The 15767-nt window shown below is 41.6% G+C and overlaps 1 protein-coding gene across 3 annotated transcripts in view; it reads right to left on the reverse strand.

The window, feature by feature from the left end:
* Positions 1-1569: 1569 nt before the first annotated feature.
* The window catches only part of TEAD4 (TEA domain transcription factor 4), a 59776-nt gene continuing 45578 nt past the window's right edge, over positions 1570-15767 (reverse strand). For 2 of the 3 annotated variants that reach the window (XM_083825089.1, XM_083825087.1), the window contains 3 exons: positions 4864-5004; positions 3690-3842; positions 1570-1807 (listed from right to left, as the gene is read on the reverse strand). In XM_083825089.1, the coding sequence (XP_083681215.1) occupies positions 1694-1807; positions 3690-3842; positions 4864-5004 (408 nt within the window). In that variant the 3' untranslated portion in view covers positions 1570-1693. Of the gene's footprint in view, positions 1808-3650; positions 3843-4863; positions 5005-15767 lie in introns of all 3 variants that reach the window. The other variant, XM_083825088.1, reaches the window with a different exon arrangement.

Here is a 15767-nt window from a genome sequence, read left to right on the forward strand (position 1 = left end):
CTCTGAAGGGAGTTGAGATTTAAGTGTGCAGGAAACAAAATTGTCAAAGTGTGAGAAGACTTCTGGACTATCTCATAACTGATTACAACTTACAATTCAAATGCACAAATTAAACATTGTAAAGGACAGGAAGACAGATTGGAAGCTGGAGTGGAGATGCAGGTCTGCAGGCATCTACATTTGCTATGGGAAAATTTGTACAGTATCTTCATGGAGTCCACAGAGCCTTTTAACAAGCACACTGAGAGCTGTAGAAAGGAGTATCAATAAGCTTATGGGTTCTTTAAGCAAGTCAGATTTCATATGTGTGTATCTGAAGTCCTTACCTTCTGGAATTCCAATAAAACATTTTATTTCAGACAGTATCTCAAATGCCTCAAGTACCAGTGAGTCTTTTTCTCTATACCAAAAATCCAAGGATGGAAACATCTGAAACAAATGTGAGGTGTTTTCTGTGGTGTTGTGATGCACTATGGAAAGAGCAGATGTAACACTATCTATTCAAATCTGTACCAAGGGACTGTGCCTGGCCACCCAATAAATTGCCTGTTCAGTGTCTGCCAGAGATCATCACACCATCCACCTCCTCCCTCAAAGTAACACGAATGGCTGCCTCTTCCCCACCATCAGCAGCATTGTGGGGACTACGGCTATTGCCTTTCAGTGCCTCCTGAGTAAACAATCTCTGTTTACAAATAAAGTAGAGAGAGTGGGTTTGATTGCCTTTGAAACGTGGAAAGATAACCTCTTTTCACTGTTCTCTCTCATAATTTTCCTGTGATTTGCTGGCCAAATGGCATTCTTGGTAATACTTGTGCACCTTACTGTCTGCAACCAACAGGTGTAACAAGTTGATCTTTGTAAACAATTATTTTGCTGGTGCACAAGAAAAGAGCAGATTCTAGCTCACTGAGCAGTGCTAACTACATGGGGAAAACTGAAGCAAAATCATCAAGAATTATTTTAGTCAGTCAAGACAAGAGACTTGACGCATGGAGGAAATCTGCTGGGCAAGACAACGTGGTTTAACACACACAGTTTTCTAAACATAACAGCATTTTAAAGGCCAGCTTTAAAGGCAAAAGAATGGTTGGTCTCTCATCATCATGCACAGAAGAGATAGAAACCATGTCTAGCCTCTAACAGGAGGAAGGCTGAATAAGCCTGTAACTGTTCATCTACTGAGGTGGACAGCTATCCAGGCAGATGTGTAGTTTTTATGTGAAATCTCAACACACATGCATGTTCCCATGCATGTCTAAATGAACATGCATCTATGCAAATGCTTGGTAAGCATGTCTGTGCATGTGTTGATCTACAAATGAATGCATGCGTGCACACACTCAGACCAGGTGTAACATGCACACTGCTCTTTCTATATGCTCAGTCACACCTACTGTGTGCTCTAAGGGCTGGTTTCCAGTGTGAGGAATACATTCCAGAGGACACTGTTTGGGTGAAATTAAGTTATTTGCCTGCTTCTTTGACTCCAAGCCTTTTTCCTATTTGCACAAACCTGGAGATACAAACTTATTTGACACTGCGAATCATAAAACTGCTCAGAGGTGCTTTTCTGAAAATACACAGTATCTGCAGTTTATTTTTCAGTTTGGTATGAGGGAACAAGGGATTTTCAAGCATGGGCTTTTTCCTCAGGCATGCATCCCATGGATGACTCAGGGCAGATAAGTCTCTAGTCCTTCACCAGCCGGTAGATGTGATGCTGGGCACCATGGTCACTAGCTGACACCTCAAAAACATATGCTATGCACAGCAGGGTCTCCTGTGTGTCCCTGTTTGTCACAACCTAGACAGAAAAGGAAGAAGACAGAAGCTGAGATGGCATCTGCTGTTTCTCTGCTTACATATTCCAACACATAGAGCAAAAAGTCATTAATAAGCAAAGAACAGAACCATAGGAATGATGCACAACTCAGCCGCCACATGCCCTAATCTATGTGCACACACCCCCAAGGAAAGCACTTTTGCAGCAGCAGGACTACAATGCAGTGAAGAGACAGGGAGGTGAGCAGAGTCTACTGAGGAGAATAGAAGGCTATGACCAAGCAGCAACCACACAAGTGGAAGCAGGTCCACTCTACTCCCCACCCCCTGGTGTTACAGATTTCATTAGAGAAGGGATCTGCAGAAAAGTATTTTTGCTCTGTTTGTTGGGTTTAGAGAGGCCATCTCCTGTTGCACATCCACTCCTGCTCATGTGATGGTATACCACAGCCATGAACAGTTCTTTCCCACCATCTGATCCTGCTTGTCAGTGGTAGGCACAGAACATGAGAATTAGAGAGTATATCTCATTTTACAGGAGATATTACGAGTGACCATTTTTCAGCTCCCCAGTCAGGGGTAGAAAATTCTCAGCATGCTGTTCAGGAAGCAGGACTGCAAGACTATAAGGGTAATATATAAAAGGCTGTGCTAGCACCCACATGAGATATGCCTCTCTGTGACAGGAGGTGAGAAAAGGACATGAGATTACTGAAAACATAAAGCTCCAGATGAAGTATAAATATATGACAATTTTGTTCATTAAATTTACAGCAAGCACTGGCCTAAATGTGGAATGACACATGCAGAAAGCAGTTACAGCATTTCTCAGTATGAATGACAGCATACATGCTTTCAGTCTCTCTGTCCCTGCCCACTTCATGCCTTTGCTCATCTAAAAAAACCTTTAGCATTTATACTTATCTTTTCTTCCAGATGCTAAAGAGCTTAGTAGAAACATAGAAAAGTAAGGCCTCCTTTACCTCATACCCTCGGATGTATAATGATATTATTAACTTTGTTTTATAGCCAAGATACATGAGCTACAAATCAGAGCAATGAGTTGCCTGAAGTCCCACAGCACCTCCAGAGAATGGAATGAACACCACTTGATTTCCCTTCTTTACAGCCTCTAGAATCTCTTCCACTTACCCATCTTCAGGTTTTCTGGGCAAAGATCTGCGACACATCTTGTAGAGGCGAGCACAGAACTCACAGTCCACTAGGATAATCCACCTTCTAAGATGACTTTGCCCTCTTCCCAAATTTAGGCTGCATCCGAGCCAGGAAAGACTCCTGGTATAATACAGACACTAATGCAATCTAGTTACTGTAGCCTTGTAGTACTGCACTACCTAGAGGTTGCAGCGATTCATGAATGTGTCATAGAGCTTCCCCTAACATGTCTCTTCCTTTACTTGCCTTGATATTCTTTCAAGGTTCAGGATGGTACTGAGGAAACAATTTTTTTTTTTTTCCTACCAGGTCTGGGTGAAGAACTCTCCCCATGACAAAATTATATGGTCATTTAACAGTGTTCTTGCTTTATTAACTTGCAAAAAGTACCAGGGCACAGACAGGACCTCAATGTCCATCTAATAGTGGAATGAGTACTTTCTTCACTATGACTTCACATCTTTCTCCTTCCTGTATGTCTCTACCTCATCAATTTTCCCTTTATCTTTCTTTTCTTTTCCCTGTTATGCAGGCCTCTCAAATTCTACTGCTTCTCTGCATGAGCTACAATCTCTAGAGCTCCTGTCTTGAGGTGCAATACACATGAGAAACACTAACTACAATTAGATGCTGAGCTGTAAAAGGAATCTGCTTTGACTCACAACAGTGAACTCTTGCATGGGGCTTACATGTTTCCAAGCTCCAACGAAAACAGTTCAAAGTCCCACCTGTAAGATAGTAAAGTTCTCCAGCACACTGTTCATCATATACTTCTCAGGAAGGTGCTTGAGTTTATGAATGAAGTTTATCATGTATTCACAAAGAGGGGAACGGTGAATGCGATAGGAATAGTGTCCATTTTCATACCGTGCATACTCTGTCTGCAATGTAAAATAGAAAAGGGGCATATGTCACATCAATAACAATCACATAAAAGGACTCAGAACAGAAAAAAACACAATGACTTTTTCAAGGTTCCTCCTTATGAGAGTTTCTGGACAGCCTTACACAGAGGGATTTTTTTGGTTTACATACACATCTTAGCTCCTGTATATTTCATCTTCCTTTGAACAGAAACTGATGCTTGTTTGTATAATTTCATAGCAGACTCTTAGATGCCCTTTACCTCCTTTCACCTCAAGAGCTTGATTTCCTTTCCCATACACCACAAAACCTTTCCCTGACCTAAATACCCCAACATGCAAATCTACAACCAGACTCTAGGCATGTCTATCATATGACTAGAGATGAGTCTTGGGAAAGAACATAGCTTGAACTGACTGCTGACACCAGAACATCTGGTGTTTTGCACATGGCTGCTGCTTTGAGAAAGACAGCAGCAGGAAGCAGGTCAGAGCAGCTCTCTTAGCAGCTGAAAGTGGTGTCAGAAAACGTTTCTTTGACAGCAGTTATACACATAATTATGCAGCTTCACTGTTGCTAGAGCTGTAAGTATGCAAGCACTGAGATAAGCCTCAAAAAATCATAAGACTATAGTCTGTAAATGATTACAGTCTATTTACTAATTACTGTAGTCTATGATCTGTTTTCACCTTTCAGGACTACAAAACAAAAGTCCAGGTTTCCTAGCTTTTCTTTGGTCTCCAGAAAATCCAGATAATCACCAAAGCTGAAAGTCTTACACATCCACAAGTCTTCAGAAACTGAGATTTAAAGAAAAAGCATCAAGCGCTATGAGGCCTTCCATAAAGTCCTGAAAATGCCGTGTTGCAGGCTGGAGCTATTTTACAACTGCATGTCTCAGAAATAATAATCTATGGCATCCATCTCCCTGGTGGGAAGCATGGGATATATTTCACCTTTAGATATATGCAGCATGCAAACACTAGAAGTGACAGAACAGCAGCCAGAGGACCTTGCACACAGGGGTCTGCTCCCTACCTCCACTTTCTCCACCACCTGCTTTCCAAAGGAACACACTTTAGTGGAACAGGTAATGACCATGTTTTCCGGGCTCTCATATTGGCTGGAAACACCATAGAAAGATCTGGATTCATCTTCAATGTTGGTGTTCAAATCAGCCTGCCAAAAATAAAAAAAATAAAAACAAAGGAAAAATAGATTATTATCAAGTACCTGTTGTGGTGTTTTTTTACCATTACCTGAACAGATTTTGCTTAGCCAGGATTGTCCAAAGCTCCAAAGCAGATCAATGTGCATCAAGCAAGCAGGAGAAATTTGAAGAGTATGCAGTAAAATCCAGTTGGGAACTTCAAAAACTTCTTCAGAAAAACTTGGTGGGAATTTGTACATGTTTGGGGAAATATGAACATTAAAATTTGAACATCAAAAATATATGGCATGACATCTTGCTTTAGCTGATATTTACCATAACAAGGCAGTGAGAGAACAACATGGAGGTACACAAAGCATTTGGAGAGCAGACAGGAGGACATTGTAGAGTCAGAGCAATGCAACAGATTGGCTAGACTGGGCTGCTTCACTTAGGAGGAAAAATAAGGGTACAGGAACTGGAATAAAGTTCTTCCACTCTACAGAAGCATGGAAAGAGACAGAACGGGGAGAAGGAATGTGTGAGTACACACACACATGCTGTGCTCAGGTACAGTGATATGAAGAATGTAATCAGATAGGATGCAACATAAAGAATGTAGGTGGCTCAAGGATCCAGCCCAGTTCCACCTGAATACAAACCCATCTTTATTAGCAGCCACAGTTTTGAAATGTGGGTGCCTAAGTTTGGCCAACTGAAGCCTCATGTTGGGACCTAGCTCATTAAAATCATGGTTCTCTGAAGAGTCCACTGGGGGTCATTCAAACTACATTTAAGAAAAGAAGAAGTGACATTCACTTACACTTTGAAAACACAAAGGGTGTGTGGGAATATCCAGTTCAGCTTCCTCCATTTCAAAACTAAGAGGGTAGAGCTCCTCTATACTCTATGAGCCCAGGTGCTAGCTTACTTCAGCAGAAAAGCAATGATCAGTCCCCATGGGCTATTTCAGCCTATTCTATTCTTCCTGCTGAACTGAGGGAAACAGGAAACTGTAGAAATTGTATTCCTGCTACAGTGGATACAGCATGAATAGGATTGTATTTGATGTGATTCTAGTGTGGTTTTCTTAGCTGATGTCATTGGTGATTGTTTTCACCTGAGCTAGAGCAGGACTTAGGACAAGCAACACTAACATTGGAACCGGAGAATCTCAGTAACGAATGTCCTTTTTCTGTGCCATAAACAATACCTGTTTCTTCTCTATTATGAGATAATTCTGTTAACTTATTTCTCTGAAGTAGTAATTTCAAAAAAGATTTAAGTCAATCTACATCTGTGCTGCTGATAGAAACTGCCAATCCAGCTTTCTCCCCATCTGCAGCAACACAAGCCTGCTGCTGCCATTGTGCTACCATTAGCAATTGTACGACTCTGTGATTAAGCCAGATGAGAAAGCTAATCCCAGCCAAAACAGTTTTTTAATTTTGTTGTGGTTTTGGTAGGATAGTTTTCAGTCAGACAAGAAAGCTCATTTGGATCCTCACAAAGCTATAGGGTCTGGAAGAGGTGTGCGTACATGAAAACTAAGGGCTGCCTATTTTGATAGCAACACACATGCAGGTTGCTTCTTGGGAAACTGTACTTCAGTACCTCATGCCCTCTCGTTCCTCTTTTACTGGCACAAACGTTTGTGTAGTTGTAGTACAAAAGTCATTGAGGAATTACTCAGCTAGCTCTTCATGGGATCGATCACTTCCTTGACCTGTTTCAAAAGCACTTGTACGTATTCAGACAATGCGTGTTGGGAGGATGGGCTGCAATGGGGAAAGCAGAAGGCACGTCTTCTTCTACTGGTAAATGCTGGGTTTGAGCAACTATAGCGGGAACGAGAAACCTGCTAGAAGCCTTTCTGTTGCCACTCCTTTCAAGTTAAGTTTTGGCTCTGCACAATCAGGCTGAAACTTTCCTGTACCACAACACTCACCAGCAGCTCCCACCTCACAGAAGTATTGCCAGTAGTGATGACAAAAGCACTAACAGGAAGAGCAGCCCTGTAGTAACGTGCAGTATTTCCTTTCAGTCCAATTCCCCTGGCTGTTAACTTACCACCTCAGGCATATGAAGGACGAAGAGATGACGGCAAAAGAAATAAAATAAACCATCTCCTCATTTATTTCAGAAAATCCAGTTCCATTTACCACTTAGCACAACACTGGGACATTGCTGCCACTCTGCATTTGTGCATGAATATTTCCACCTAGAGAAGAACTACTATCTCAATTTGATAATGATATCACAGAAAATCCAAGCCAACAATCCAATAAAATCCAATTATCATGAATTTTTGGTAAAGTACAAACTCAGAAAGACAGATTTTGGACAGGTTTTTCATAAAGTACAGTGAGCAGTGCATCTCCTGGAATATCTCATAGAAAAGCAGCTGTAGCATCCAGATAATTCTAGCAATACAAAGATTCAATCTAGGCAAGATGACGGGATAGTCTAATGTTCTAGAGTCAATGCTGGAAACATTAGGGATGGACACACAGTTTTCAATCTGCTTGTTTTCTTAATTGAGAGCATAACAGCACAGTATTTAAATACATGATCACAAATCACTCTTCAAAATACAAGGTGTTGTCCACAGTTTTATACAACTATCCTTAATAGTTGTGTCATTCACACCACAGACTATGATGAAAGAAAATCCATTTGTCAAAATGGTTTGCTTTTTTTCTATAATCCCCCCCTCTCTCCAACCCCCTCTTTTAAGCAGAATGTCTCCCTCTGAAATAGTGACAAATCTTCAACCATTGTAAACCTGCTTGGCCCTGTATATAACACATTCACACCAGTTTGCACCAGCTATGCACTCAACCCTCTATGTTTTCCTAAACTCATCATCTCCTACATGCCACATATACCAAGAACACCCTCTAATTTACCAGGTGATAGCTGTACAAAGCCAGCAAATATTTTATGCAGTGTTACACTTCCATGATCTGTCAAAACTTGAGCAGCATATGTAGACAATTCCAGGCTAAATTTTACCTGGTAGAACAGGTGTTAACAGGAGCAAGGCACAAGCATTACAGGCTTGATCATAATTCAGGTTGCCTAGTGAATTGTTAAGTTCAGAAAGAAGTGATTGCTATCCAATTTTCCCCACCGTATTTATGCAGATACCTCATTTGCACTACAAATACACATGTATTAGAGAGAAGCAATGTTACTTTTTTCGGGCTTGGGTTTTTATTGAGTTACCACAATGTTAATTTATTGTAGAATCATAGAATGCACCCTCCCTCCCCCCTGACCCTGTCAAGGGCAGGGATGCCACCCACTAAATCACGTTGCCCAGGGCCTCATCCAACCTTCTCTTGAACACCTCCAGGAATTGGGCATCCACAGCCTCTCTGGGCAACCTGTTCCAGTGCCTCACCACCCTCTGAGAGAAGAATTTCCTCCTAACCTCTAATCTAAATCTCCCCTCTTTAATTTAAAACCATTGCCCCTCATCCTGTCATTATCTAAGCAAAAAGTTGCTCTCTATTTTTTTTATAAGCTTCCTTTAAATATTGAAAAGCTGCAATAAGGTCATCCCAGAGCCTTCTCTTCTCCATGCTGAACATCCCCAGCTCTCTCAGCCTTTCTTCATAGGAGAGGTGCTCCACCCCTCTAATCAGCTTTGTGGCCCTCTTCCAGACTCACTCTAACAGGTCCACATCTTCCTTGTGCTGGGGGCCTCAAATCTCGATGCAGCACTCCAGGTGGGGCCTCAAAACGGCAGAACAGAGGGGGACAATCACCTCCCTCGACCTGCTGACCACTCCTCTGTTGATGCAGCCCAGGATGCTGTTGGCCTTCTGGGCTGCAAGTGAACACTGCCGGTTCATGCCAAGCTTTCCATCGACCAGAACCCCCAAGTCCTTCTCTGCAGGGCTGCTTTCAATGAGATCTTCTCCCAGTCTGTCCTCATGTCTGGGATTGCCCCGACTGAGGTGCAGCACCTTGCACTTGGACTTGTTGAACCTCCTTAGATTCACATGGGCCCACTTCTCAAGGTTGTCCAGGTCCCTTTGGATGGCATCCCTTCCTTTGGTTGTACTGACTGCACCACTCAGCTTGGTGTCATCTGTGAACTTGTTGAGGGTGTACTCGATCCCACCGTCTGTGTAATTGATAAAGATATTAAACAGTACTGGTCCCAAGATGAACCTCTGAGGGACACCAGTCATGACCAGCATCCACCTGAACATAGGCCATTGACCACCACTCTCTGGGTGTGGCCTTCAGGCCAGATGTCAAGGCAGCTAACTGTATTGCTTATTTGGTTTATTTGACCCATACTCCAGCTGTCTGAATAAAGATTAATTCTTTTTCTTCTCAAAAGAGGAACCAGACTAGGAGTCCTTCACAATAGTGTTCAGCTATATCTCAGGGTGGGGGGGATAAACACAATGAAAAAACCCATACATGAAATCTCAGCATCTCCAGGGAAGGAGGGCAGCAGCTGGCTGAGGACTTTGGTTCATGTTTGTAGCAGAATGGAGCTGCAGCACCTCAGACGGATACTACTGGCAGCTCTGTGGCCAGGGACCTGGGGGTCGTCATGGACAACAAGTTAACCATAAGCCAGCAGTGTGCCCTTGTGGCAAAGAAGGCCAATGGGATCCTAGCCTGCATCAAGAGGACTGTGGACAGCAGGTTGAGAGAGGTGACCCTCCCCCTCTGCTCAACACTGGTGAGGCCACACCTGGAGTTCTGCGTCCAGTTCTGGGCTCCCCGGTACAAGAGGGACATGGAGCTACTGGAGCAAGTCCAGCAGAGGGCTACTAAGATCATGAGGGGACTGGAGCAACTCTCTTATAAGGAAAGGATGAGAGAGCTGGGCCTGCTTAGCCTATAGAAGAGAAGGCTGAGAGGGGATTTTATCAATGTGTATAAATACCTGTACAGAGGGGTGTCGAGACAGTGGGGACAGACTCCTTTTGGCAGTGCCCAGCGATAGGATGAGAAGCAATGAGTACAAACTGAAAGCCAGGAAGTTCTATCTGCATATGAGGAAAACCTTCTTTACTGTGAGGGTGAGGGAGCACTGGAACAGGTTGCCCATAGAGGCTGCGGAGTCTCCTTCTCTGGAGATATTCAAAACTCACCTGGACGCAATCCTGTGCAATGTGTTCTAAGTGACCCTGCTTGGCAGGGGGGTTGGACTAGATGATCTCTGGAGGTCCCTTCCAACCTCAATCATTCTGTGATGCTATATGTAAATATAAGGCCAAAGAACCGCAGCAGCTCAGGAGTCGAACCCCGATACACTAGTTTTCCCTCCTATGGAGATTATTACTTCCAAAGGGAGACAATTGAGGGAAAAAATAAAACAATGATATGTGCCATAGCCAATTAACCTCCAAGTATCAACTGGACAGTCAGGTAAATCCCTATTGGATGCAGTTACACTTCCCATGATTGCACAAGGACAAAATCTTTTTGCATATAATAGAATCTCTAATGACCAAAAGAGATATTGCTTTTAACTTAACATCTGAAAATGATACAGACTCCATGCCTAGATTCTTATGAGCTCCTCATCAACAGGACTCAAAACCATATTGTCACTTTGGGGAAAGGATTCTTCCTTTCTCTTCACTTCCAGTGTTTCTTCCTCTAAACAAAAGTTTGTGCCAAATCACACCTCATCCTGTGCCTGCTTACATTTCTCTCTGCCCAGAATGTACCAGGTATGAAACCAAGCAGAGGAAGGTCTGTTTTATTCTGTCCAGTACATTCCATGCCTCAAAGATACAAGGCAATAATATTAATTGTAACTTAGAGTGAATTAATTTTCCCATCACTTCATCAAGTAGGAAGGCCAGTCCTCACTTTGTAGTCTGGGAATGCACGGACTTCTTGAAGACGTAACACTAAATGTGATTCAGACTTGGAGGCTAGAACCTAGGTCTCTGAGCTCCTCAGTGGCAAACACACTAGCATATCCAACAAGTAGTGAGATAACTCTTGAATACATTCCTTACCCCATCCTAGGCAGCCAAAGGAAAGACAGTCAGGATTTAGGAAAGCCCCCACCCAATGGGATGAGTTGCCTTGTCCCCCAGGCTCCTAGCAGCCACTGCTAGCAATAGGGAATCATTGCAGCAGGAGCAGAAGCAACATTTAAGCTGGTTGGATGCTGTCAGCATTCAAACAGCTGTTCACTTTTCTTCAAGGGCAAAGAAGAAGAATAAATACAAGAGACATATTACAAGCTGAAGGTGATTGATGAGCCACTGACAGGGCCATACTACTTTATCTGACAATGTCAGGGCTTTTGCCTTCTGTCCAAGAAACTCCAGATGCAAAAAGGTGTGCACACTTTAGCCAGCTCATAACAACAATCTGATGTGTCTGGAATGCATTCAACTTACTGTGCAAGCTCAGCACAGATGACATACTTGTCTTCAGCTTGCCTGTTGAGTTTCAAACATGCTGAAATTACAGTCACTGAGGTGTCTGTGGAAATAGGTCTCAGAGATCTACAGATTGCATTCAAGAGAGTTGATCTGCCTGTTTCGGTGCTAACATCTGAGATTTCCTCCTTTAAGGAGAAGTAAGCAAATTTTCTTAAATGCAAAACAACAACAAAAAAAATCTAGACAGAAGAAAATGGATTTGTTTGGGGAAAGGCATAGTAATCCTGAACAAGGCTAGTATTACTTTTTCTTTTTCTTTTTTAAAATCATCTTGGTGGTCTGAGTTCTTAGCAGCTCTGCTGCAAACGCCTTGGATGAGCCTGTGTTTATTACTCAATAACTGCAACCCCAGGAAAGAAACACTTACAGAAAAGTTGGCATTGTGCAGTATCCTAACAACACTAAGTTTTTTGTCAGATCTTTGGTGGGAGTGAGCTTCACAACTGATTACTGAGAAAGGCCTCATTCCTGCTAGGATAAGACCGTGAATCAAAATTTCTCAGAAACTGTTCACAAAGGGAAATGTGACCTTTGAGAATCAGTCTTCAGCTTATCTGAGGCTTTGAAAAGCAGTAACTGGACAAGAGTCCAAGTTGTAGTAAATCTTGTGAGAAACCATAGCTTGACAATAGCTTGCACGCATGTCCCACGGTCAATGGAAAGGCATATGGTAAGCAATTCTTTAAGAATGTTTCAAAATGTGTGCCACTACCTCCAAGAAAGGTGCAAGATGGCAGTTCCAGAGCTAGACAAAAATTGCAGGTCTTACCAACAATAAGGTTAGCTGCGACTTAGCTAGCCACCAAGGATTGTGTAATTTTAACATCCAGCGGACAGATTGCCTCAGCAATTCAATCTGCTTTTTGCTGCCAACAATATCTATTCTGTTGAACACTCTGGGGAATAACTTTGGTGAAAAAAGTGTCATTGATTGACATAGAGATCCCTTACATAAGCTAGCAACTGTTAGGAGGTGTTGCTGTTGACTGCAGGTGAAATTAATGTGCTGTCAGATCCAGATCCGTTCTCAAAAAAAAAAAAAAAAAAGGCAAAGATCTTAAAAATCAGGGTGGAAGGCATACAGCAGACAGGACAAGGTGACAAAGGGAATTTGCACTGCTGCTGACCTGACTGGATTTGCCTGGGAGAGGAGAGAAGCCAAGTGCAGGACATGCACTCTAGCCCACCCCTCCAGCCCCTTCCACTAAAGTATAATTCATTTAATGGAAAGAAACAACACAGTGATTTGACTGATTCAACTTGCCTATCACTGATGAGAAAACTATTACATGTTTTCATCATTGACAGGAAAGGTCTCCTAAGCAATTCCCTTGATAACACCCCTATGCAGATGTCTGCTCTGGACAAAGTACTGCCTACCCTGAATTTTTTTCTTTCTTTCTTTCTTTCTTTCTTTCTTTCTTTCTTTCTTTCTTTCTTTCTTTCTTTCTTTCTTTCTTTCTTTCCTTCCTTCCTTCCTTCCTTCCTTCCTTCCTTCCTTCCTTCCTTCCTTCCTTCCTTCCTTCCTTCCTTCCTTCCTTCCTTTTTTTTTTTTCCTCATCTTCCTTCTATCTTTTAGTAATTTTCACAACTTCTGAAAGCTTTAAGATGCAAGTGCACCATTCTACTAATGTGCAAAGCCCTGAAAACTCCTCTTCCCCAAACTATTAATAACGATGAATTTAGGAGGAGTTCATGGGGAGAAACAAGTAACAGGTGGTAGAGATAATATTACGCTGGAAAAGAGCAGAGCTGCCACTGCCTATGTGTTGGAAGGCAAATGTCTCACATTCATTGTTGTGTGCTAGAATGCAGTTGGAGCACGGAGAAATGTCACTGAGATATCATACACAACCTGCCAATCCAAGTCAAAGAGTTAGTTCATTGTACCAGACTTTCAAAGCCAAAATCAAGGAAGAATTGCAAACACTGCTTATCTTTCAAATTAGTCAACTTTTAACACTTAGCTATTGTATAAATAATTTAAAGCACCACTGAATAAATGTGAACTCTATTTCTCAGTTCTACTGTTTCCTGTGAAATGTCAAGAAACCCCAGACCCGGTGTTTGGAGTTAGGCTTTCAGTGCACAACAGATCATTGGATATATTCACTTCATAGTGCAGTACTGACAGTTTCCTGACTCAGGTTCTTCAGGTGTAAAACTGCATAAATACAAAAACAACTTATTCAATGTCTTGATATTTTTTTGGAAATCTTTGCCACCTGCAACCACCACTTCAGTTCAGAACCTCTGAAAAAAACATTCATTATCTTCATGTCTCAAAACATACCTTAATACACATTTAATTACCCATCCAATTTTAGATTATCAGTAAGTTGCTTTTAGATAAGACTTTTAACTTAACAAAGCAAACAAACAAACAAACAAACAAAACTATGAATTCAATAGTATAGCAATTGCTTTATCTAGCACCTTGGGACATCAGTGTACTCATACAGCTTTTCAGAGTAATCAGGGAATAAAATGAAAAAACACTCTATTGTATACTGTTTACAGAGGTACAAAAATGCAGAGATATATAAAAATCTCAGCTGAAATCTCATCTTTTCTGAAAAACTTTTTTTTTTAATTACATTGCCTTATCCACGAAAAGTGTTTGTTTAGGGAGGGTGAGGTGTGGCAAAAAAGAACTTTTGAAAACACAAACACTTTTTGCTCTTACCCAGAGCCTGTAAAATATTTGGTCAAGCCCACACTTCCATATTTGGAAATACCAACATAATATCATGCAGAATTTGCAGGTTTTGCTACTTTATATGAGCTGGTCTCTCCTGTGGGCTGGAGTTGCACCATCTATTGCAATACATAAAACTCACAAATTCCCATTATAAATGTGGCACAGTGCATTACAGTCATGGCTCATGTGCTTTGATTAAGTATAAGACTGAACTACCACAACATATGAAGCACATTGGAATACTGAATTCAAAGTTTTCCAATAAAAAGCTTTGGATTAAAAAAAAAAAAAAAAGAACAAAATTACTTCAAAAATTTTTTTAATTTCTTCTGACCTTAGAGATCCTAGCTGAAATCTTACAACAGAATTAACGTAAGTAAACATACCTGTAAAACACAATACAAATCATAAAAGTTCCCCAACCCTCTTTCATCCAGAATAATGGCAGCAGGCGTCATGCTTTCATCCCCTACTACTGTCTACTCTGAGAAACAAATACAAGACAGAATTATTTACTCCTTACAAACCTTATTTGATTTTATTCAATCACTGACTTTTCTCGTAAGCTTACTTGTAAGCAACATCCTTCAGTGTTTCCACCAATAAAACCTGATGTCACCTCCAGAGAGGACTCAACAATGCAAAAGTACGAAAAAACAAGTGAGAAAGCCAAAATATTAAGCCAGAAATCCAGAAACATCACTGTTGTGAAGAGTACAAATGCAGAGACCCATGCAGAGACCATGCATGTTTAAATGCAGACAAATACAGAGACCATGTATAGTACCACTGACAGTGGAGTAAAGATTCTTCAAATCCTATGTCACATCTCTTTATGCAAACCAAGTTTCAATGAGTTGATACCCTCTGAACACCAGACACCCCATGTGGGCCCACTGAGGGCCAACTCAATGACATTGCAACATGTAAATCCTTAAAAGCCTGATTCTAATTGGTCTGACATGGTATGTAGGCCACATTTACCCTTGTTATTAAAAAGAAGCAAGATCTCCAAAGCCAACCCCACAAGCACGAAAGTATGCTAACTGTTTAGATAAATAAAATAGCAGTTGCACAAGATCACAAGTTCATTGTGATTTTTCTCCCCTTAAGTCAAGGAATTCAGAGTGTTTTATTCTGTCTAGTTAACACCTCCCTCTAAGCTCCTATTCTATGATTCTATGATTCCCTGTTTTGTATTGTTCTTGGAAAACTTCCACAGCACTTCCAAGTGATACCATAAAGGAGCCAGTCCTATTCACCTTGGCACAAGCACTTATATGGGATCCCTACAGAACAAAGCACCTAAGCAGCTGTTTGTTGCTGCTCCTACTTCTGCAAGGACCTCTTCTTAGAAGCCATTCCATCTTAGCTTTTCCTTTCTTTTGTCACATCAGACTTCTGTTTCCTTTCTCAGACGATTCTTAGTAGGGCATTTACTACCCAGACGTTTGTCAAAGGAGACCCTTTCCAGCAAGATGCTGCTGTCTCTCCCAGGTATCTGCCATCCACAGGGAAATAGGGTTGGTATTTTACTTTTTATTTCAACTTTCTCAAGCAGGCTTTGTTGTATTTTGACCGAGGCTAATCCCATTACCAATACAGCTCAGTAGTACACAATCTAGGGCAGTAAAATGATGTGTCTCCAAGGAAA

This window comes from Anser anser (assembly GCF_964211835.1).
Source record: "Anser anser genome assembly, chromosome: 1".
Taxonomy (NCBI): domain Eukaryota; kingdom Metazoa; phylum Chordata; class Aves; order Anseriformes; family Anatidae; genus Anser; species Anser anser.